Source organism: Balaenoptera borealis (assembly GCF_965194805.1).
Source record: "Balaenoptera borealis genome assembly, chromosome: 15".
NCBI lineage: Eukaryota > Metazoa > Chordata > Mammalia > Artiodactyla > Balaenopteridae > Balaenoptera > Balaenoptera borealis.
The window spans coordinates 87,383,199-87,407,426 of record NC_138871.1 but is presented as its reverse complement, the minus strand read 5'-3'; the positions used below and the strand labels follow the sequence as shown (position 1 = coordinate 87,407,426).

The following is a 24,228-nucleotide window of genomic DNA, read 5'->3' as shown; positions in this document are numbered from 1 at the left end:
GTGACTCAGGTAGGAGAGGTATGCACTGGTCCAAGGGTCTCAGTGGCTGGAGGGACCCTCCCAGCCCTGTGCACGTTCCAGGTATGATGCTAAGCTCCAGGGGTTTGGAGATGTGACGACCACCAGGTAGCTCAAATGGTCAGGTTTTGGCTGAGTGTGAAAATGAAAAAGAGATAAACGTAAACTTGAACATTTGTGTGCAAAAATGTGAAATCATCAAGGATGACCAACAGTTTCTGTGCAAAAGTACTGGGAGGAGAGAAAGGGTTGTTGACATTTATGTCAAAATACGTCCTTAAAATTAGATCCTGCACTGAGAGCCAATCCCATTTCCATTTCGTCAACCTATGTTTCTGGTGGCCTGGGAGATGCCAGAAGCTAAAATGTATGACATTTTAAGCTAAAATGAAGCCCATCAAGGCCACTGTGGTCTCCCCTATACTTGCAGCATCCTATAACATAGAACGTTTATGGTGTTTCACAGCTGACAAAGCAGGGTCAGTGTGACAGCTCCCAGCACTGGAGGGGATCTTCTTGTTCCGAAGGTTGGGTGATTTGAGGCTCAAAGACGTGGGGTGCTGTGGCTCCCCCCTCAAGATAACACGCCCCAGGGATCAGGAAGGTGGAAATGTCTGTTTTCCGAGACCCAGAACTTCTGACTCTTTCCCTTAGTTATGTTTTCTCATCCAGAAATCCAGCAGCTGAGGAGATGGGCCTTGACTTGCACATCTTAACATCCCCGTCAGCTTTGCACAAAGTGGCTGCTTGGTCACTTCCGTTCTTCAGTCCTTGTCAAGCGCCAGCCTGTGGCAAGTGCCCTGGGCACCTGGGGGAGATGAAAGCTTCCAGTGTCTGCTCTCCCGATCCCATGTGTAGGCGAGAGAGAGGTCTGGGTCGCTGTCATTGGGACGGAAAGACTTGTATTCGCAGTATAAACAGAGGTATGTGACCGCACAGAGAAGGGAACTCACCCGGCAGGCTTCAGGGGGTCGTTTGAAGAAAGCGTGATGGATGGAGCCCCATCAGGAAGGGCAGGCAAAGGACGGGGTGTCGTGAGAGGGGCCAGAACAGGAGGATTTTGCTAGGGTTCCCACAGTGACATAACTGGCAGGGATCGGAAGGGCATCAGGCCGGAAAGCTGTGAACGTGCAGCTGTGCTTGGATGGTGCCGTGCGGAGAGCAGGGCAGCCTTGGGTCATCCGCCTCCCGCAGGAGCAGAAAGCGTTGCGCCTAGAAAGCGCAGGAATCTTCCAGTGAGACCGGCTTCTCTGCAGGGCATTGTTTGCTTAGACAACCACAGTTTGGACGTTGTAGGAAGGGCGCTTGGTGACTAGTTCTAGGGTCCGCCCCGCCGTTAACAATGGGGGGGTCCCTGGGCGAGTCCCTTTCCCTGTCTTCTCTGGTGCCCTCGTCCAGGGAAGGAAAGCGGGACTCTTTAGTCTCTGAGCTCTCAGACTGCACGGACTTTGTCACTTGCCAGCCCCACTGGCACTGCCTCTGTGTAGGCATTAAGAGCTTCAGGTGGCATGAAGGGTCCTGCCCGTGACCCAGGAAGCCTGCAGAGCTGGGGCTCCCAGTGATGGTAACAAAACGGTAGCAGCTGCAGACGGCACGTCCTCACCCCGCACTGTCCACAGGTAGAGCGAGGGCATCTCTCTCGGTAACTTGTGGGTAAAGGAGACACGTGCGTTCCCAGGAAACCCTCCGGCCTCCTTGGTTGTGTGACCGTCATTGATCCTTCTCCTGGGGCCGGCGAGTTGGGGCACTGCTCACAGGCTCCACAGGCGTGGTTTTCATGTTTATGTCTGGATTTAGGGTCCCTCTAAAACTTCACCTTGTGGGTGAAAGAACAGCATCTCTGATTGCTGGCGGTCTACCCCGTGCCTTGCAACATGGCCGCACTTCCCATAAGACCCTGCAAACTGGGCAGGATTCTCCATCTCCTAAAAGGGACACCGCAGCTCAGAAAGACGGGACGAGGTGCTCTAGAACGTTCACTGGGTGTGCCTTGACTCTGGTGCATTTGCTTTTTGCATTAAAACCTGATGCCTGGGCACTAACCATGCAGAAGAAAGTGCTGACTCCTGGTATCAGCTTTGCTGACAAACATAGCAGAGAGCTGAAGGGCTGCTGGGAGGCATTTGCAGGCCACGTCCTGGGTCACAGGCACTGGGCTTCCTTCTCACGCCCCCAGATCTCAGTACCTTCCTACCGGGAAGGACACTTGGGTCCCTCTTTCTCTCTCCCCGTTCTGTGCACTTGATTCTGAATCTCAAAGCCGACCTCCCTGTTCTCTTGCAGGAGGCCCATCCGCATCCTGCTGAGGTCAGGGTCCTGGAACCCTGCCCCATTGCTGGCAAGACACCCAAATGGGCATTCTCGGTCTCCCCAGCCCCTTCTTATTCATGAGATAAAAGACAAACAAAACTCTTGGTTTCTCCATTCGATGGAATAATCTCCAGTCGTTTGGAAAATCTAGACCGCTTAACGTAACGAGGCCGGGTGAACAGAATACCCTCTATTAGCATTAGCCCTCAGGTACCGCCGATTCTGAGCCGTTGCACATATACTCCCATTGTCACACCCTCAGACCCTCAAACTCGTCGTATCCTTGCATCTCCTTCTCTCACATGCCTTCTTCAATTCACATGCACACACACCCAGATCCCACACCACTGCACACGAAACACACTCATTCTACTTTCAGGAAGAGTTCAACCCAAGGTTTATCTGTTGCTTCTGCATTTCCGGCCTCCTGGACTTCTGGTGCAGAGTAAATGAATATCTGTTGAGTGGATGAAATGGAGGACCCCTTCGTGTCCCTGACTCTGATTTCCGTATGTTAACCCTGCCCACCACAGCCAGCTCTGTCTGGCCTTCGCTGGGAGGTCTTGGTGATGAAGGTGTGGTTTGGTGAAAGGCTCATACTTGCTTCTCCGCGACTTTGGAGAAGAGAGACCTTGTCCTACACACACGGCGTCTCCTGCAGCTCGTTTAGAAGCCCGAGGGCGAGGAGAGCGCCCTCCCTGCGGAGGAGAGAATGCTGTCTTCTCCCCAGAAAGGCCCAAGGACAGCCGGGGAGCAGAGCACCGAGGGTACCTGGAGCAGGGCTGACGGTGGGGCTGCACGTGGTCTTCAGCAGAGCCGAGGGGTCGGAGCTCAGGGCAGCTTAGTCCAGGAGACAGCAAGCAGACCCTGTGGCTTGTCAAGAGCAGAGGACAAGTAGTACACGTAGATGAGAGCTGGGTTTTGTTTTTTGGGGTTTTTTTTTTTTTTGGTAGAAAGTAAGTCTGAATTTTGTTTTCCCCTAAAAATTTTACAAAAGCAACCTTCATACTCTGGACTCCCCTGCTTTGGGTAAAGTCACATTCCTGCAGCCTGGAGCAGCCTCGCTGCCAGAACATTCACCGCGGGGCTGGCTGGGTGGCCTGCTCAGGTTTCCAGCCCCCGGTGGCGTGGCCGGAGGGCGGGGGCGGGGGGGATGCACGAGGCATCCTTGTCCTGCCTGCTGTGCCAGGCGGTGGCTCCCGCCTCCCCGAGGACAGCTGTGTGAGGAAGGGCTTGCCCTCCCCGCCCGCGGAGATGCCCGGGACGCCACGCCGCCAGCTGCTCTCTGGCAGCGACCTGAGGCCCGCGCCGCCCCGGGTCTCCCCTCCTCCGCACGGCTGCCGAGCGTCCGCGTCCGCGCGGGCGTCGGCTTGTCGTGTGTGTGAGCGCTCACCTCCCCGGTTGCTGGCATCTGCCTTTCCCTGCGGCGGCGTCGATCCCTTGCTTTCTGCCAGCACTCACAGGCGCAGGGGCTGGAAAGATGAACAGTTCTTGCTTTCAGAGAGCCTGCCCTCTAACAGAGAAGGAATGTAAGCAGACCCTCGGCGGTGGAGGCCGGGGCGTGCCGAGCAGGACACGTGGCGCGTGTGCGGGCACCATGCCGGAGCGCTGCGGGCCCCGGGGCACCGACTGTAGACGCATCCTCTTCTGGCCACCAGGCTTGTCTCATTCCACGCCGCGGAGGACGGGGGCTCAGAGAGGCGCAGCTCCTGCTCCAGTCACACATCTGGCAAGCGGGTTCGCTGGCATTCCAACCCAGGGCGGGGATTCCAGGGTCCTTGCTGTTTGGACACTGTTCGTGGGGGCCCCACCGCAGTTGTTTGGAGCTGCCTGCACGGACGTTCGTACACAGTGGGTCTTGGTGAGCAGAAGCTACTCAGGCGCCTCTGAGCACAGTTTCTGCGGGTCCCTTTCGGCTTTTAGCATCATCAGTAGCCAGCAGGCCTCCAAGGGAGAAAACAGAAGTTCTGACTTGCTGCAGACTTTACATTAGGCAGAGGTGTCTCTGTGGCCCCCTTCTCCTTGGCAGAAACATTCTGACACAGCGGAGGTACCTTAGCAGATCAGCAGTGCTGCCTCTGCCTTTGGACCGGGTTTCAAAGAGTTGGACGACAGAGTGGAAAACGAAAGGCCTGGAACATTCTGCGGCTCTCGACAGCCCCCCTCCCTCCTCCTGCCCTTTGTGTGGTAGACGCTCCTTTGCTGGGACGTCCTGTCTCTCTGGCCAGCTTTCCATCTCTGGGATGCCTTCCTGACCACCCGCGCCCCCGAGGCGGGACCCCACTGGAGCCCCAGCACAGTGCGTCTTAAGGATCTGCACCCGCATCTTTTCCCACAGGGGCCTTGGGGTCTTGATGTCATGGAATGTCCTGGCATCCAAGCATCAGGGACACATAAAGACACAGTCTAGTTTGACTCAGACTTTGCCACTTTAAAATGCATACAATGCTTTGTACTGAAAAAAAAAAAAAAAACCTCATGAGGTAACAGAAAATAAGTAATAAACGATTGCTTATGAAAGAGTTCTTGATTGGGGAGGAAGAAGGCACGAGTTTAGAAAAGCAAAACCCTCACCTCTTTGGAGTCAGGCACACGTGGGTTTGAGCTCGAGCTCCTCCGCTTACGGACTCCACCTCTGGGCCCGTTTTTAACCTCCCTGGGCTTTGTTCTCTCCTCCATAAAATGGGAGGGATTAACACCTCCTAAGAGCCTCGTGTGTGTTTAGTTGGCTAACACAGGTAGTGATTAACACAGGGTCCTGAGGCATTTGGTTACAGAGAGCTGTAACTAATACGATAGCAGGAAATATCAGTACATCAGTGCCTGCCTTTGTCCTGTATATTTTGACTGAGGTTTCTCTGGCATTTTTTTGGTGCTCATTTCAAGACATCTTTTTGCTATTAGATTGAAAAACAGAGCTTGTGAGTCATGGCCTGCTTTATATCTGGAAGAAGCCTGGGCTTGTTTTCCACGGATGCTTGGTCAGACACTTGGATCCTCATCTCTTTTTATATAGTAAACAAATGGATGCTTCCAGAGCACAGTCATTTTGCAAATTGCATAGAGGCCTGCGAATGGCATAGGACGTGCGCCCCTGGGCAGTCCTCCGCAGACGTGACGCACTGCTTGTTGATACGTGCGGTCTCTTCAACAGCGTCGTTTAGACTCGGAGATCCCCCCCGCCGGGTGTGTGCTTCACACCATCTTTCATTGTTGCATTTTGTAAACCTTCTCTCATCATGTACTTCTCTGCACAGTATTGTGAGAGTTTTCAGCATTTTATCAGTTTACGGCATTCCAGGGTCCTCCAGAGACTCAGTTTAGACAAACTTAATTGTAAGAAGTAAAATAACGATCTTGTTGCTAAGGTTTTGATTTTTTTTTCACCTATGACTGTAAGACATCTATCACCCAGATAGACACACAGCAGGTAACAGCGATCCCTCTTACTTAGGTGGTCTGTGTGTTGGGAATTGTGCCAGGTGCTTTTACATAGTTTCTTTCTTACCGTTGCAAAAGCCCAGCAAGATGGGCATCTGTATTCTGTAGTCAAGGGAGCTGTGGCCCAAACTCATCACATAACCGGCCCGCGGCTGTGCCTGGAGGGGCAGGGATTCCAGGTGTCTCTGTAGCTCTGAAGCCTGCCGTGTTTCTCCTCCTCAGCCTGCCCCCAGCCCCACACAGGACATTCACTTTCCAGTCACCTCCCACTGTGAACAGACCTTGCTGTGGGGGTTCAGCGCACCACCAAACCATGGTGCCGTCTTCCTGAAGAGGTGGAGGCCTGATGGAGGCTCCGCGTGACCCCCTCCCTCCTCCTCTGCCTCTCCCTCGTTCTGGGAAGCTCCTGTGTTGGTTTTGATGAGTTTACCTCTGAAACCTCTGCCATCTGAGACCTCAGAGGGAGCGCCAGGACCAGGCTCATCCTTACTCGGTTCTCTGGAGCTCTCTTCATCATCATTGCATTGGTGAAACATAGATGATCTGGGAAAAACCTAAGTTCAGGGCCCGCGTGGTCACAGGGAGCTTGGACAGGACAGAGGCATACAGGCCCTTGGGTCGTAGGCACCAAGGCTGCAATTGACACGTGGAGTCTCAGCGTTCTGTTCAGTGCTCTTGAGAGAGGCTGTAGGAGATGGGTCTTTTCGAGGATTACCTTGGTTTCTGTTTTTTAAAGAAATTGCCATCTTTAGAGTCTTTAGTGAATGAAATATTCTGGTTTGCTAAAATGGTGAGAATTACCCATTTAGATCAATTGTCATTTATATATTGAGCATACACTCTTTTCCATGTCGTCTTCTAGACTCTTTCTCTTTTTGTGTTTTAATATAAATTTATTTATTTATTTACTTATTTACTTACTTATTTATTTATTTATTTTGGCTGTGTTGGGTCTTCGTTGCTCCGTGCGGGCTTTCTCTAGTTGCGGTGAGCGAGGGTTACTCTTCATTGCGGTGCGCGGGCTTCTCATTGCGGTGGCTTCTCTTTGTTGCGGAGCACAGGCTCTAGGCACATGGGCTCAGTAGTTGTGGCGCGTGGGCTCAGTAGTTGTGGCACACAGGCTCAGTAGTTGTGGCTGGCAGGCTCACTAGTTGTGGCTCGCGGGCTCTAGAGCACAGGCTCAGTAGTTGTGGTGCTCGGGCTTAGTTGCTCCGTGGCATGTGGGGTCTTCCCGGACCAGGGCTCGAACCCATGTCCCCTGCATTGACAGGTGGACTCCTAACCACTGAGCCACCAGGGAAGTCCTCGACCTCTTTCTCTTGCACAATATTCTTTCGACTCCACCATGAGGTAGGCTGAACCACCCTAAAATGCAGGTCCAGAAAATGAGGCTGGTAGAGAGGCAGACTTGTTCAAAGCACAGAACCAGTGGAAACTGCAGCTGGATCTGATTTTAGGACCATCCGTTCCTAGTAACCATGCATTCTTATAATGAAATGGATTAGACATTTTGGGGGGGAGGAAGAGGCTTAGGAAACAGCTTATGTGCTTTTCTTTTTTTTTGTTTTTGAATTTGAATTTGAATTTATTTATTTTTTTAAACAGCAGGTTCTTATTAGTCATCAATTTTATACACATCAGTGTATACATGTCAATCCCAATTGCCCAATACATCCCATCACCACAACCCCTGCTGCTTCCCCCACTTGGTGTCCATACATTTGTTCTCTACATCTGTGTCTCGATTTCTGCCTCGCGTACTGGTTCACCTGTACCTTTTTTTTAGGTTCCACATATATGCATTAATATACGATATTTGTTTTTCTCTTTCTGACTTACTTCACTCTGTGTGACAGTCTCTAGATCCATCCACATCTCAACAAATGACCCAATTTCGTTCCTTTTTATGGCTGAGTAATATTCCATTGTATATATGTACCACATCTTCTTTATCCATTCATCTGTCGATGGGCATTTAGGTTGTTTCCACGTCCTGGCTATTGTAAATAGTGCTGCAATGAACATTGGGGTGCATGTGTCTTTTTGAATTATGGTTTTCTCTGGGTATATGCCCAGTAGTGGGATTGCTGGGTCATATGGTAATTCTATTTTTCGTTTTTTAAGGAGCCTCCATACTGTTCTCCATAGTGGCTGTATCAATTTACATTCCCACCAACAGTTTATGTGCTTTTCTTGATGAATCACTATGACACGTAATAGTGTCATTATAATAGTGTAGTGGTGGTGGAATTATGAGCCCCGGTATTACACTGGGCTGTGACTGAAAGGAGGTTCGAGATGCTGGTGAGATACTGTGCTTTGCTTCCCTTCACTGAAAGGTCCGGTTTCCCATGCTCTTTGAGTTCTGATGTAAGCGCTTCAATGTTTGTCTCAGTCACATTTGGTAGTGAGCTTGCAACTAGGGAAGGTCATGACCTTTCTTCTACTTGTTGTTTACGAAGTGCTTTTTAAGGGAGTATTGGATTTCTATGACTAGCAGACAGTGAAGCAAGAGTAAACCGGCATTGGGAAAGGCCTCCTCACTTTGGTATGAACTTTGCTTTGTGTCCCTCACTGATTTTTCTGAACTTACTTCAGATGTCCAGCGAGACTGCCAAGTAGGGGAAGGTGGTAGCAAGTAACTGCCCAGTAAGTAAGGGGTCACTGAAGGAGGATGGGCAGCCATTCTGGGTTCTCGGTGTGGGGTGCAGGGGCGATTTAGAGGCAGGCGAGGCTGGGTTGGAATCTGGGCTCTGCCCTTGCTGTCTGGGTAAGCTGGCAGTTCCTTCTTTGGTCACTCAGTGTTCACACCTGAATGATGACATGGTCACACCTTTCCTGCGAGCATGTTCTAAGGAGCACATGAAACAATGGAGTATAGGGGACTGAGGATGGCGCCTGACGTCTGATGTGTGTCTGAGGGACACGGCTTCCCTGCTTCCCTCGATGCCTCTGCTTCTGCCCTGGGCTCACTGGCACGGTGTTTGCCGAGGTCGGGCCCAGGGCTCCAGCCCACATCCCTAGTCCCGGTGCACAAGAGGTACCCCGCAAATATTTGTTGAGTGAATACAACCCCTAAGTTGGTCGTTGCTATGGCTACACGGCAAATATACAAAAAACCGTATTGGAACAATGTGTTTGATTTGTCCTTTTTTTTTTTTTTTTTTAATGCCTCACTGCTCCTTCAGCCTTAAGGAAGTAAAGATGTTTACAGATATTTCTGTTTTTTTTTTCAGTGCCTGAAACAGTATGTGGAACTCTTGATCAAAGAAGGATTAGAAACTGCAATTAGCTGCCCTGATGCTGCCTGCCCCAAACAGGGCCACCTACAGGAGAACGAGGCATGTTCAGCTGGGGAAACTGGGGTGCACGAGCATGGGCTCCTCAGTGATGGGGGGTCATGGGCTCTGTCTGGGCTGACCTGGCATTGTCGTCTAGCCCTCAGATTGTTTTACTCCTTTTTCTTTTTTCCCTTAGATTGAGTGTATGGTTGCAGCTGAAATCATGCAAAGATACAAAAAGCTACAGTTTGAAAGAGGTAGGTGCCCCCGTGTCTTAGCCAGTTATGATTCCTGTGACAGAATCCGGGTAACCCGGGGGAGTGCTTTTGGTGATTGTGATTATATATCATTTGGCTACAGCAGAAGTGAAAACATTGATGTAAAGTAGACTTCTAAAGTTCGGCTGTCATTTGAATTCTCTGCAGAGCTCACAGTTGGAAGGCCTCTGTTGGGGATCTAGTTAGGAACAGGAAAGATTCGTGAAACACAGCTTGCTTCTAGGGGTTTGGGATTTTGGGGGTAGTTTAAAGAGACCCTCGTGGGGCATTATTCTCCAGCCAGGTTAAAGTCTAACAGTCTGAGAACTAATTCTTAGACCTCCGGAGAATTTAAAAGATACAAAGGCCTGGAAGCAAGTCCCGAGGTCAGGCAGGGTGGAATCGTGGCCCTCAGCATCCTGACCGCACGCATGTCCATCGCCTTGACAGGCTGCCTTGTGCACGCCGGGACCAGTGGGTGCTGAGCCCTTGGTTCACCAAGTCTCCCAACAGCCCGACAAGGTTGTCTGTTAACCTGACACCCACAGAGGCTGACTGACGTGCCCTGATGTCCATCTCTGGTGGGGAGTGGGGTGGGGTGTGGACCAGGTCCCCCGCAGTGCCCTGCCCAGCCCTGCTGGCTGGAGCCGGGCCGCTCCGGAGTTCAGACACGCTGACCGTCTGGGATGGGTCTTTCTCTTTGCTGTCTGAAGTACGTCAGGATCATAACATGATATTTTAAAGACTCTGTGGATTCTGTTTGGCCTCGTTTTCATATATATTCTGGACCTTGGGCTCACCTGAAAAGGAGCAGAATAAGACATGGGTAGAAGATGCTCTGTAGGTAAAACTTTATCGTGAAGATGCCGCATCGGATTGTAAAGTTTTCAGCTCGGTTTGTGAGCACTGAAGTTTGCTCCCCCCTCTTCCTGGAGTGGTTCCCAGTCCTTGCCTGGATCAGGCCTTTATGAGAGATGCGGCCCTGGGTGGCGTGTTTACAGGAAAACACCATCAGGATGGGAATGGAATGCGGAATAGACTAGAGGAAAGTGTCCAGAGACTCTTAGTTTAGCTGAATGTGGAAAGTTTTCTTTTTCTTTTTTTTTTTTTTTAAAGAAATGCTAAAGATAGCTGCATTTCCTCTTGAGGCTCACTTCTCAAGGAAAAAAAAAAAAAAAGGTAATGTGTGGCCAACCTAAAAAAAATCAAACAGGATTTTTGATGGCATTGAAATTTGTTTTCAAGAGTTTATTTATTTAAATGCCATGTATTGTTTGGTTTGGGGCAGTTTATAGCTTAAATATAATGCCATGTGATACAAACGTCAGTATGTGGAGCAATAAAATTAATTTGGATTTCTGAGACTTTGAGCGTCTTCTGAAAACATTTTCCAGTGGGAATCTTGACAGAAACTGGCAGTTATTTGGATTACAAGAAAATGAACTTTCTATGACATTGAATTTAAAAACGCAGCTGGGTAAATATTCCTACATAATAATTTTAACTGTGTTATTTCTTCCGAACTTTAGCTTAGTCAAAGATTTTTTTTTTTTTTTCCTTTGCATAATGAACCCAACTCGACTTAGGTTAAAAAAATATCTCTCAAACCCATCACTTTAAAACATTTTTCTAGCATTACGTTCAAAGCAGCAAAAAACACAAAAAGGACTCGGACTTAATAGGACCAGAGACCGGTCTGAATGAAATGTTAAAATGTTAAGGCTAATAAAATACAGCTATTGATTATAGCTGGTCACCGAGCAAATTCTGAGACAGGATCAGTGAGCAAGTTTCAACGTACTCTCTCCCTTTGAAATTCATTTTCAAGTGAGGATGGTGACTGGATTAAAACTGACAGTTGCCATGATTTTCTGACAACCTTTAGTAACTAAAAAGTCCTATGGTTAAAGTTTCAAGCACTGTCTTCCTGTGAACTTTACATGTCTCATCTTATATCAGAGCCTTGATTTCAATCTGAGTTTCCTCAGTCCTCCAGCCAGGTCCTTGGGAAGCAGGAAGCCAGGAGGGAGGCTGTGAGGTGCTTTCTGAGCACCTGCTCTCCCAACTGGAAGACCCCCAAGGCTGGGAACAAACAAGCTTCCAGGGAAGGTCCATCGCCCTTGCCTGCATGCCCCACTGGACTACACACGAGCTCCTATTTGAGCACCGACCACACCACGCTGCAGGCGTTTGTTTATATATCCAGGGCAGTGAGAATGGACCAGTATGAGCGGGGGTGCTGGGCCCTTCACAGTGTGCTTCTCAAAGGACAGTTGTGTTTAAGAAAGAAAAACATCTTTATGTGGCACATATATACAATGGAATATTACTCAGCCCTAAAAAGAAGTGAAATTGAGTTATTTGTAGTGAGGTGGGTGGACCTAGAGTCTGTCATACAGAGTGAAGTAAGTCAGAAAGAGAAAAACAAATACTGTATGCTAACACATATGTATGGAATCTAAAAAAAAAAAAAATGGTTCTGAAGAACTTAGGGACAGGACAGGAATAAAGACGCAGATGTAGAGAATGGACTTGAGGACACGGGGAGGGGGAAGGGTAAGCTGGGACGAAGTGAGAGAGTGGCATGGACATATATACACTACCAAATGTAAAATAGATAGCTAGTGGGAAGCAGCCGCATAGCACAGGGAGATCAGCTCGGTGCTTTGTGACCACCTAGAGGGGCGGGTTAGGGAGGGTGGGAGGGAGACACAAGAGGGAGGGGGTATGGGGATAAATGTATATGTATGGCTGATTCACTTTGTTATACAGCAGAAACTAACACACCATTGTAAAGCAATTATACTCCAATAAAGATGTTAAAAAAAAAAAAAGGAAAGAAAAACATCTTTAAAAAGAGTCTTGGGCTTTTTGATAAGTAGAGCTATTAGGGACCTGCTTCATTAATCTATTATGAATATACCTTTGGGAGATGGGAGTTAAGATGAGTTTCTTCTAGTGTGCCAGAAAATACACTGCTTGCCTTGTGTGAAAATATATACAAATATGTATATATATAAATATTAGATACAATATTTATAATAGTTATAATATATCATATGATATAATGTATCTAATGTATAGTATAAGATATACATGTAATACATAGATAGATAGACAGACATAGATATGTATGTATATACACATCCTGGAAAGAAAACCTCTGCTGTTGCCCAGTGTGGATTTTACTATTGATCGCGTCTCATCTTGTACACCCAACTGGCAGACTCCAGCAGCGGGGTGATGATGTAGAATTCTAATAGACGTTTGAGAGAGGAGCCCAGGCTGTGCCCACAGGGGCATGTGTGCCGGCAGCACTGCGGAAGGGTGTTCTGAGCTAGCAGATCGATGGGGCAGAGTGTTTGCCCTCTACGTCTCCCACAGGGAGTCTCTCCCATGGGGATGGGCGTAGCCATAAGGACACAGGTTGCACTGTTGAAGTCGTTACCATGGAAACCCTAACTGGGTCTCCGCTGCTGTGCGCTGCATGATATAATTGGGCCTTTCATGAAAAGGCCCCCCCCACCCTGGCAGCCACTCGTGCCCTCTAAGAGGAGTGGACGGAAGATGGCGCTCGGCCGTGAGATGCAGGAAGAGGTTCTGCTGGTCCCCTCCTGAGGTCACAGCCTCCTCAGAGCAGAAGCGGTGGGAACTGGAAGGGTCTAAACTGGACAGTGGTGTCCCTTTAGGGGCAACAGCACTCAACACCTTGTCAAGTTGGCAGGGAAAGAGACCCCGCTGAGGACGTACCTGCCCGTGTCCTGCTGTTGGCAGGCCGAGCGCCCACATCCCGCAGCACTGTCCTCGGGGGCCGGGCCCATGGGGGCCCCGTGATGCAGGTGCCGCAAACCCTGGCTTACCCTCCACACACACCAGCACCGGAGGCAGAGCTCTTAGAGAATTCCAGATGAGGGAGGGGGAGGGCCGCCGCTAAAAGGCACAGGACCCTGGGGCAGCGGCCTTTGGTGTGTCCCCCACGTGCCCCGGGCCGCCTCTGTATCCCTCCCTCCGCCTTCCTCCTGCCTCCTCAGCCCAGGGGCCTGCAGGCCGCTGCCCCACACACGTGCGTTTTCCCACAAAACCACGTCCTTGGCTCGGACAGCCAGAGACAGTCTTAGAAAAGCCAATACTCTCAGCTCAGCGTGACAAGAGCTAATTTTACTCCTTCGCTCACTATTAGGCGCATCAGGAAGATTTTACCTTATTATAAAGAAAAACAATTAAAAAGTATCACATTTTCCTGAATGCCGGCGTTCCTTTGTATTAGCAAGTCTTCTAAAGCTTCTGCCAGACCTACCAATTTGATACTTCTGTGCTGTTGATTAATTCACCTTTTAAAAAAAGTTAGATTCGATTAGGAGTCAGCCAACCATGGCCAGTGGGCCAAATTAGTACGGCCCCTGGCTTGGGGTTATAAATCAAGTTTTATTGGAACACTCATTTACGCATCAACACAGATGCCTTTGTGCTACCACAGCAGAGCTGAGTAGTTGGATGGAGACCTCATGGCCCTCAAAGACTGAAATACTTACTGTTAGCCCCCGGATTGGATGGTGAGATGGTTTTTAGTCCCATTGTACCTGACAGGAGCTCATTCATGGCGGGCTGAATCCACATTTGATTGGGGAACATGGCAAACACACGGGTGGCCTGTTGAGGTGAGGCCCGGGCGCCTGCAGCTCATGACAGCCCCAGCCTGTTGGAGGTCCCAGTGCCTCCAAATCCTGTCTCTGATGTGGGTGAACCGACCCACCGCGGCCATCGCTGGTCACATGGCCGAGAAGCCTGCAGGCGCCTTTCACTGCTTCCAAGTTCCCAGCACAATGCAGTCCCTTCCTTCTCAAGAGCGACCCTCCGTGGCTGACTTGGAGGCCTTTGAACACTCCCTGGAATCCTTTGGCCTCCCTCGCGGCGTTTTGGCCTTGCGTCAGCATCCGTGTGGGTTCCTGCCCAGCTCTCCCTCCCGCTGGCCTGCATTGAGAGTCCAGTCACACTGGACAAAGGGTCCAAGGAACCAGTAACCAGGCTCACGTGAAGGACAGCTCGGGACCGTTACTTAAAGAAATGTGAGATATGAAAGCAGATGTGAAGGAATGGGAGTGTTGTGGTGTTCTGTTTTTCAAAATAAACCTCCTGACTAATTTCATCAAATCAGGCTTCTTAGTGACGTGGGCTCCACTTCAGAGGGAAAGCCTGCTGTTGAAGAGTGAATTTCATACAGTCCTTAGCTCAGGGCTTAGATTTGAACTTGGGAGGGAGACAGTCATAAGTCAGAGGTCTGACCTTTGATGAGAAGAAGAATCAGCCATCTCCCTTCCCTCTTTTCCTTCCATCCTTAACCAATATTTTGGGATGCCCGATGCACATCCCACCCTGGGCTAGGTTGTGAGGCTACGAGCCTGAAGGACGGGCCTGACTGCACGAAGCTATGTCCCAGGGCAGGCGGGCAGGGAGCAGGAGGTGGTCCCTGGACCACAAGGCTTCCAGGATGTAGGGGCTCCTGAGCCACGAGGACTCTGGGGGTAGTTGGGGATCTGCTGTCCCCCACGTGAGTGGAGTGGGAAGTGGGGAGTGGCCCGGGGGGAGGAGGAGGAGCCAGATGGGTCCCTGATCGTGAAGGGTATATTATGTCTGACCTTGATTTCCTTTTCTCCCTTAAATACGTGAAGTCCGTGTCCATCAGTCTGAAGCCCCGCCAGATCCTTGGTCCTGCAGAGTTTGACTTGCCTGTTTTTATTCCCTGTGCCAGAGGTGCTCCTGGACCCCTGTCGGACTTGGTGCCCAGCGTCCACCTGCCAGGCTGTGTGCCAGCTCCAGGAGATGGGGCTGCAGACCCCGCAGCTGGTGCAGTGCAAAGCTTGCGACACGGAATTCTGCTCCGCCTGCAAAGCCAGCTGGCACCCTGGCCAGGGCTGCCCGGAGACCATGCCCATCACCTTCCTTCCCGGGGAGACCAGGTATGCTCGGGGCAGACTGCAGGCTGGGAGAAGGAATCAGCCTTCTCCCTCAGTATGCCTCTGGGGAGGACAGGCCTGCAGCCCGGTCAGTCTCCACGTACGCTCTTCTCTTGGGTCTCATTCAGACCTGGATTTGTTTATTCGTTTATTATTTATTTTTGAGAACAGATTATGTGCCTGGCACTGTGCCAGCCTCTGGAAATAGAAAGATGCATAAGAAACAGAGTACACTCTGCCCATCCAGAAAGGCAAACGTATGAACAGTCAGTTACTATGCAGGGTTTTAAGTCCTGTGATACCTGAAGTTTTTCCAAGACTCCATCGTGCTGAAGATGATCCAAAATGGGGGTGCAGGAGCAGGAACAAGAGGAGGGGGGGCAGTGGTTAGAAACACCAGAAGGTTCGCCAAATACAGGCTCCTGGTGCCTGAGGCCAAGGGGGCCACATGTGCCTGAAATGGGGGGCTTGGCAGGAAGGATGCGGTAAACCGCCGTAGCGGCTTTGCCCTCCCGTCCCCCGCCAGACCCTCAGCCTGGATGGCCAGGTGGACACCACAGCATCACTCTGTGTACCTTGAAATTTAGTAGGTTGAAGCATAGAAATTGATAGTATTCAGCTGTTTTGTCCTCCAGTATCTGCAGTGGCATCTGGCTCAATCAGATAGAGGTGGCCCAGCGCCTGTTGAGGCCACTTCCTGGTGGAGTAAATCTCACCATCCACCCGAAGGTGTCACCAGCCTGTCTTCCTCTGTCCCCATCTGCTGCCCCCGCCCCTCTCCCCACAGCTCGACCTGCCCAGGGACCCTCGTGGTGACGCCGGACACACCCCTGTCGCCTGCCGCCTGCACCTCTGTGCTGTGCCTGGAATGTCCCTTCTCTGCCCTCCTGCTTTCCCTGGGGACTCCTTGCCACCCTCGAGGACGTGGCTCATGTCCCCTCTTTTGTCGAGCTTCCCAGTTCCCAGGGCAGGGTTGGAGACCCATTCTCTGTGTCCCCCATGGAGATCGTTTGCATTGATGACAACACCAGCCTTGTTGGATGTTAGTTCATCTGTTTATGTGTCCAATCCCTCCACTAGGCTGAGCTCTTGTGTTTGTTTGGACGTTGTCACCCCAAATCTCGGCATACAGCAAGCGATGAAACGCTAGAATGATCACTTAACTTATACTTAGGGCCTTGATCCTTCATAATTTTGCGAGAAGAGCCACACTGCATGTGTGACAGATTACACATAACTGGGAGAGCTGGATTTCCAGGCTGGGGAAGAAGCAGGTAGAGGGCAGGCGGGGCTGTGCCCTCGTGAAGCAGTCGGGTGACTGTTTAAGAGAAGGCCCCACTTAGTGAGTGAGGGGCTCCTCCCTTCCAAGAACCAGTGAAACCCGGAGTCAGGAAGAGCCAGTGTCCTGCTCTTGGGAGGGATGGAGAAGGGGTCCATAAAACCTTCTTAAGGTGGAGGGTGGTGGGTGTTGGGAGCCTGACGACTTAGTATTTCTTCATCTGTGGTGTTCTGGTCTCATGGAAGTCATTGCCCAAAGACCGCAATCATGTCACGATGGCACGACGTACGTGTATATTAAATCATCCGTGATATACCTTAGAAAGAACAAGAACAAACAAAATGAAAAAAAAAAAAAATCAGGTTGTGCAACCTAAGAAACTGACGCAAGGGCAACTTGAATAAGAACTCACAAATCTCATTTTGTGAAAATATAAAAAACAAAGATTTTACCAAAAAAACCTGACTTTCTGGCTTACCCAGCTACATGTCATAACACGTGTTATGACAACCCTGCTTCATTGTAAATCACATTCTGTGTGGCCAGGCTGGTCTGCAGTTTGCTGTTAAATTAGAGATGAATTTGAGCTACAGTTGTATTATCTTTCAGTAATAGTATTACTAACAACTAGCATTTATTGAGTGATTACTATATACGTGCTGGATTCTATGTGCTCAGCACAGAGAAACTCTTTACATCTTCATCACTCGCTCTGAGACGGATGCAGTTTGCCTCACGTCTGCAGACGTGGAGACTGATAGTATGTACACAGCCCAACCAGGGCTTGCACGTCTGTCTCCAGACCCCCTGACTATGAGGAGGTACTGCTTCTTTCCAGGGCGTCTTACCTGGTCACCTTGTACTAGTGAACGAAACAAGAACCTATTAAGCTGGAGCACATGCCCCACGGTGTAGGAGCCCCGAGCTTAGGAAAACCCTGAGGCTGCAATTGTTTGGAAGCTCACTGATGCTCAGACAACCGTGTAAAGTGATGACATAATTAAGGCTGACATTCACTATGATGCTTGTGGAAGATCCTTCAGCCAGAATTTACTCAGGATGCCAGAATTTGCTCACTTGTAGTGAATTTATACTCATGAATGCATTAGGTTCTGAAAAGGCTGCTCATCCCAATGGGAAATCATTTTTCTCCTGGTGACATTGAGTAGCTGCAGTGAGTTCAAACAGTACGTGCCCCATAATCAGTGATAACTGCCCTTGACCGCTTCTTTTTCCAGATGATTCCATATTTTTAGCTGTCTTTTAAGATGAATAGCATGGGATGGACATCTTTCTACAGTCAACCTAAAAAGATACCTGGGCTGTCTTTTTATGAGCAGCATAGAATCATTGCTGCCATTTACTGGGCACTTCACACAGGCCTGCACTGCCCTGCGCCCTTCACACATGCATAACGCCATCTGTCACACTCACACTGGCCAGAAGGCTGGGCCTCAGACAGGTTGCCACCCAGCCTGTGTGCAGAAGAGCTGCACTCGACCCCAGGCTTAAATGCCACCATGCTCACCCCTGGGGGCCTGCTCAGACCCCTCAGGAAAACAATTTTGTACAGACAAGCCAAGTAGATCTTAATAAGCGATTAGTGTGTGTGTGTGTGTGTGTGTTTTTAACATTTTTTTTTTTTTTTTCTGATCATGGCGAAGAGCATACCATGTGTTATCAACCCTTAGGAAAGCACACGACTATATGAATAAGGGCACAACATTTGACCGTACTCCCATTACTCAGAGGCCTCCATTCTCAGCCCTATTTTCTTTGGGTCGTCTGTGCTCATCTAAATGTAGACATGTGCTGACCGTGCTCTTTTCCCTAAGTCAAACTGGCTGCTTCCCAGTTTTGCGGTGATTGTTTTCCAGAGTTCGAGTCTCTTTGGTTTCAACATATTTCATTTAACACAGGTGACCTCAGTCCCTCTAGTTGAGCTGGTGCGTCCAGGGTTAACCTGTGCTGGCAGGTGTCTCCTGGCCCTCCGGCCCTCTGAGCACAGCCCTGATGCAGCTTCTCCCTCAGCAGCTCCGCTTTCCCGCTGGAGGAGGACGACGTGCCCATCAAACGCTGCCCCAAGTGCAAGGTCTACATCGAGCGGGACGAAGGGTGTGCACAGATGATGTGTAAGAACTGCAAGCACGCCTTCTGCTGGTACTGCCTCGAGTCCCTGGACGTGAGTACGCGGCGGGGGGCTTTGTGGGTCGGGCTGGAGCCGGAGGCGTGCGCCAGCCGCTTCACTGAAGTTACAGGGTCAGGCGTTTTCTCTGTGCGTATTTATGGTAATATGAGCTCCCTGGGTGCGGTGGTATCAAAAGACGGGAGTTTGTGCAGGAGCCCTGGGAGCGGAGGGTCAGCTCAGGCTGGGGTTCAGCCTGGGCGTTAAAGGGGTGGGTAGGATCTCAGCACCTCCCCACATCAGGGAGCTGAAACAACAGACGTTGATCTCTCCGTGCTGGATGCTGGACGTCTGAGATCAGTGCCGGCATCATCAGGTTCTGGACCCTCTTCCTGCTGTACAGACGGCCGCCTTCGCTGTGGCCTCGCCTGGCAGAGAGAGGAAGCTCTGGACTCTCTTCCTCTTCCTGTAAGGACATGAATCCCGTCACGGGGGCCGCAGCCTCATGACCTCCTCTGAACCTAAACACCTCCCAGCAGCCCCACCTCCAGGCACCATCACACTGCAGGTCAGGGCTTCAACACAGGAATTTGGGGGAATGCAAACAGTCCGTAGCCGGGGCCGTTCCTGGAATAGCAAGGATGACGGAGGCAGGGGACCGCGGATGCTGGGCGCGGGGCAGTTACTTTAGTGACGCTCGTGTCACCTGCAGGGCAGAAGAACATACAGACCCTCTGCTGCCTGGCAGAATGGAGGTTTCTGGCCTCATACGGCCACCATCTCCCCAGTGTACCCTGCGCTGTCTCTGCTGTTTAGAATGATGTCTAAAGCATTACAGAGTCTTTAGGGCCTTCAGAGGCTTTATGGGTATAGTTTCTTTATATATCATATATATAATTATATATATAGTCTCTATATATCATATATAGGCTATATATAGTCTCCCTGTATTATACATAATATATATATGTAATTTGCATTTTACTGTATTTCTCTTTTTTGAAAACTGATTATTAAATTATGTTATATTATCTAAAGCCTGGCCTGCAATTTGCAATTCCTTATCAACTTTTCCTAAAGGGGAAAGGAAATGAAATGCCAGTTTTACCTCATGTTATCAAATCTCCTGGTAGATTTTTTGGGGGAAGTATTAGAAATGGACAGACACAGACTTCCAGAGGGAGCATTGCTTCTGCTGTGACCTCCCCTGCTACCTTGACCTCCCCGAGGTCTGTCCCCTTTGAGCCCAAAGCTGTTCTCTCTCTGCTCTGGTCTCTGGAGAGACACCCTCTCTGTCCGTCTGTGTGTCCGTCTGACTTGGCTCTAAAGCACAGTCCCCGCCAGCCAGAGGCCCCGTTGTGTCCTGGCTCTGCCCGGACCGGGGACAGAGGTAGCACAGGGCAATTTCCTCCTTGAAAGTCAGCGTCCTCGGGGCCAAGGGTGGCCTGTTTTCCTCTGTAGATGACAAGCTGCTGAAAAGTGACCCTGTGACCACAGTAAACAGACCCTGAGGGGCAGGGGGTCAGCTCTGCAGCGGTCAGTCAAGGACAGTAGCCGTGATTTAAGACAAGTGTGTGAACGTGTGTCTGGAAGCAGCAGAGCTTCTGAGACGGAGGAGGGGCTTACACGTCCCCCTTCCATCCTCTCGGGAATTTTCCTCTCCGAGCACCGGCTCCTGTGCACGTACACGTCCCGGAGTTATCAGTCATCTTAGGGTGATTCTTTCCATCCTCGTCCTTGCCACTGCCCCCCGCCAGGCCCCGCCCTCACCCGTGAGGCCCAGGACCGCACTGCTTCTCTGCTGCCCCCGCGGGCCCAACATTCACCGCTCACAGACAGAAGGGACCCGCTCGCCTTCTGTCGTTTTTGGAGGTGGTGGTCAATGGTCCCTATTTATGAAGTGATGCTTATGTGGGCTGAAGGTTAGGCTATCTGTGACTTGCGCTGCACACCTCTGTTGTTCCATACGGACACTCTTTCTGTGAGAGGTGGAATGATGATTTCCTGACTTTAGGAAGCAGTCCAGGAAGGTTAGCCGTCTTTCCCCAAAGCACCGACGGAGTGAGGAATGGACTCGGCATCCACTCTCTGGTCTTTCCGACCCTAAGGCCCAGCAGCTTGGGTACGACCAGTCCCTGTCGGCCAGAGTAGGGCAGGAAGGCTCAAACCTTCCGTGGTGGAGCTGCTCTGAGGAATTCATTGTTATCTGCGAGCATCTGGGCCACCGTGCTCTCCTTCGCCAGCACCATTGTTTCTGCTTCCACCCAGAAGCTTGATGAGGCTTCTCTGAACAATGTAAGGGAAACGTTCACTCTCACCACGCACCTAGGTTCCTGGCAGGTCCTGCGGTGGGTATGCCCAAGGGCTTCATCCAGGAACTTAAAGTCACGGTGAAATCACTTGTATATTGTAAAATCATCTTGGAGTGCTTTTGTTAGGGAGAAGGCTTTTGTTTTGCTCAGGAAGCGTGCCGTGAGTGTTGGCAACTCAACTCCGCATGGAGGCCTGGATGTCGCTGGCAAAATCCGTGACCTTGAGGGGCTGGTGACCTCCCGACTGAGAAGCCCCTGGGAGCACCAGGTCCTAGGGAGCAGTGCTACAAGACAGCTAGTGTGGCGTCCCCAGCAGCCCCTCTGGGGCGGGTCACTGGGTCTGGGGTGGGAGTGGGGTGTGGGCACAGCTATGGGGAGTTAGCTGACCGGGCAGAGGGCAGAGTGTGGGAGACGGGTCACCTCCAGAGGATAGGACGTGGTCAGGAAGGATGTGGGCTGTACGTGGTCTGTGTCTGGCCGAGGCGGGGGACGTGACCAGGGTCTCCGTGCCAAGCTAGAGCTGGACCTCTGGCACGGGGGCTGGTGCCCCCCGAGCACTGGTCCAACAGCAGCTTGATAAGGGCCATGTGGGGCATCTGTGACCTGGGCACCCCCTCCACCCCGACCCGGAGTCAGGATCCGCGTTTCCCCAGGTGGCCCCGGTGACTGTAACGTCCAGCTGGGTTTGTCCAGCTTTGCCAGGCGAGAGTCCTGAAGACTTCTCAGCTGGGTGACGCAGCTCAGCTTGCGTTTCAGAAAACAAATCCAAAGGCTGTTAGGCATCTACAGAGCAAGACTGTGAGAGGCAGCCTGGGAAAATGAGGCTTAAAATGGGACGTTAATCTCCGTGGTGTGTGGGTGAAAGAAAACAGAATTAGGAGTTCAAGGAACAGAGAGTCTCCGTGGACAGAAGTCATGAGAAATGGCCCCAGAGAGGACAAGCTCCAGCCGGAAGAGGCGTGCATTCACCCGCGCCTGTGCTTGCTTGGACAGATGAGGGTCTAGGACAGGGGGTGAGTCGGGGGTGGCAGTCTGGGCCCTCGCTACAACCCCCAGAAAGCCAGGATTTCCGGATGCTCCAGCGTGGGTTCAGGCTCCGCGAGGCCGACCTATGAAATCATCAGACTGGAGGCCGGCGGCTCTCAGGATGAGAGGGGGGCTCCCTGGGAGGACCACCCAGCGGGGCCGCGAAGGGCCAAAGGACACCACCGCCACCGGCTCTGCCCGGCCCTCGGAGGAGTGACTTCCCGTCTCAGACACCCTGGGCCTTGTGCTTATTTCCCCTTTTCTCAAAAAGAAGCTCAGTTTACAGCCTCAGTTAAGTGAACAAACAGCATCGGCCTCTCTTTTGTGCTGTTTACTGAGCTGGTTCTTTTTATGGACAATAGGAGAGAAAATGGCACCTCCTGTACATGGAGAAGCAGAGGGTTTTGTCCAGAAAACCCACTCCTGCACCTCGGTCACTGCTTGCTGAGGTTTGGGGGCCGAGCACCGAGCCGGGGACGTGGTTACAGAGGCTGACATCAGTTCAGGGTCCCAGCTCCAGGACCCTGATGGTCTGGTGAAGATTGTCAGGGGAAGGTGATTGGAGATGGAGGTGGGATGTGAGGACATCTGGAGGTGGTAGGGTGGGCAGGACGTTCCCTCGAGCTCCCTCTCACTTCTAGACAGTCCGAGGAACTGTTAGGTGGAGGGCGGGTCTCCTCTTGAGAACTGAGAACATTTTCTTGGTCTGAGCTGAGAGGAGGCACTTTCAGGGCGAGGAGGATGGAGCAGACATAAAGGAAGTCATTTCATCCCGGAATAATCCTGCCAGGGTGGCGGGAAGATGCACAGGCAGAGACTCTGGGGAGTAAAGCACAGCCAGGGCTGGGGGAGCCCCTGACCTACTTGTTCAGAAGGCCTGCATCAGCACGGAGTGCCTGAGCCCGGGGGGCGGGGAGCCGGGCTGGGGCAGAGACCGACGCTGGAGCAGGGCTCCCTCTAGTGGCCCCTGAGCAGTCTGTCGGGGACGCGCCACGGAGGAGGGAGAGCCTGGGGACTCACGGGGACCTGGGGTGGCAGCAGCCCCCTCTGGGTGTACGTTCTTCCTCTGCTGTCGTCGTTCTGTCACATCGCCCATTTGAGCTTTAAAAAAAGAAACTGGGGGCTTCCCTGATGGCGCAGTGGTTGAGAATCCGCCTGCCAATGCAGGGGACATGGGTTCCAGCCCCGGTCCGGGAAGATCCCACATGCCGCGGAGCAACTAAGCCCATGCGCCACAACTACTGAGCCTGTGTGCCACAACTACTGAAACCCACGTGCCTAGAGCCCGCGTTCCGCAACAAGAGAAGCCACCACAATGAGAAGCCCGCGCACCGCAATGAAGAGTAACCCCTGCTCGCCGCAACTAGAGAAAGCCCGTGCGCAGCAAAGAAGACCCAACTCAGCCAAAAATAAATAAATAAAATAAATAAATTTATTTAAAAAAAAAAAAAGAAACTGGGACCAGGCAGGACTCATTCACTAAACAGAGAGGACTCTCCCACCCACCCCTGTTCTTTCTCTTCCTTCTCAGGATGACTTCCTCCTGATCCATTATGATAAAGGGCCCTGCAGGAACAAGCTGGGCCATTCCAGGGCATCTGTCATCTGGCATCGGACACAGGTAGGAGGCTGCTCACCTCGAACTCTGACCTCCGGGGGGAGAGAGGGAGAGAGACTGTGTGTGTACACGTGTGTGGGGTTTCCAGGAGACTTGCCAGTTGGTCCAAGGTCTGTTATATAGAAAAACAGCTAGTAAATGGGGTTCCTGCCTGAATTTTTCCCGGACTAAGATTATGCTTTCAGTAGGCCTGGAATAAATAGGCACCACACTTAGCCCGTGATGATTCTTCAACATCAGGCTTTCGATTGCTTGCACCTACTCTTGACCTTGGTAATGACCCGCTGTGCTTAGTCAATCCTTGCATGGCCTTTAATGGAAGAGCTTTCCATAGAGGCTCCCAGGTGAGCAAATTAGTCACAGAGAAGGGTAAGAGGGAAAGAATGGAAAGGTCCCTGGGTGGTGATGTCTGTGCAGCTGGTGCGGTTATTCATACTTTCAACACATATTTATTTCCTACTGTGTGCCTGGCAGTATTCTAGGAGCTGGATATACTCCAGTGAATAAGATAGATGCATCCTTCTCTGAAGGAACCCACATTCCATGTAGGGACAGATAATGTATATGTACATGACGTGAATTCAGCTATAGGGGAGGTGTGACTGGG

At 51.1% G+C, this 24,228-nt stretch overlaps 1 protein-coding gene across 9 annotated transcripts in view; it reads left to right on the top strand.

The window, feature by feature from the left end:
- The window catches only part of RNF144A (ring finger protein 144A), a 115,100-nt gene that overhangs the window by 79,484 nt on the left and 11,388 nt on the right, over nucleotides 1-24,228 (top strand). For 6 of the 9 annotated variants that reach the window (XM_082356951.1, XM_082356944.1, XM_082356946.1 and 3 more), the window contains 5 exons: nucleotides 9,006-9,110; nucleotides 9,247-9,307; nucleotides 15,057-15,264; nucleotides 18,572-18,722; nucleotides 23,535-23,624. In XM_082356951.1, coding sequence (XP_082213077.1) covers nucleotides 9,006-9,110; nucleotides 9,247-9,307; nucleotides 15,057-15,264; nucleotides 18,572-18,722; nucleotides 23,535-23,624 — 615 coding nt within the window. The other 3 variants (XM_082356952.1, XM_082356948.1, XM_082356949.1) reach the window with 2 other exon arrangements.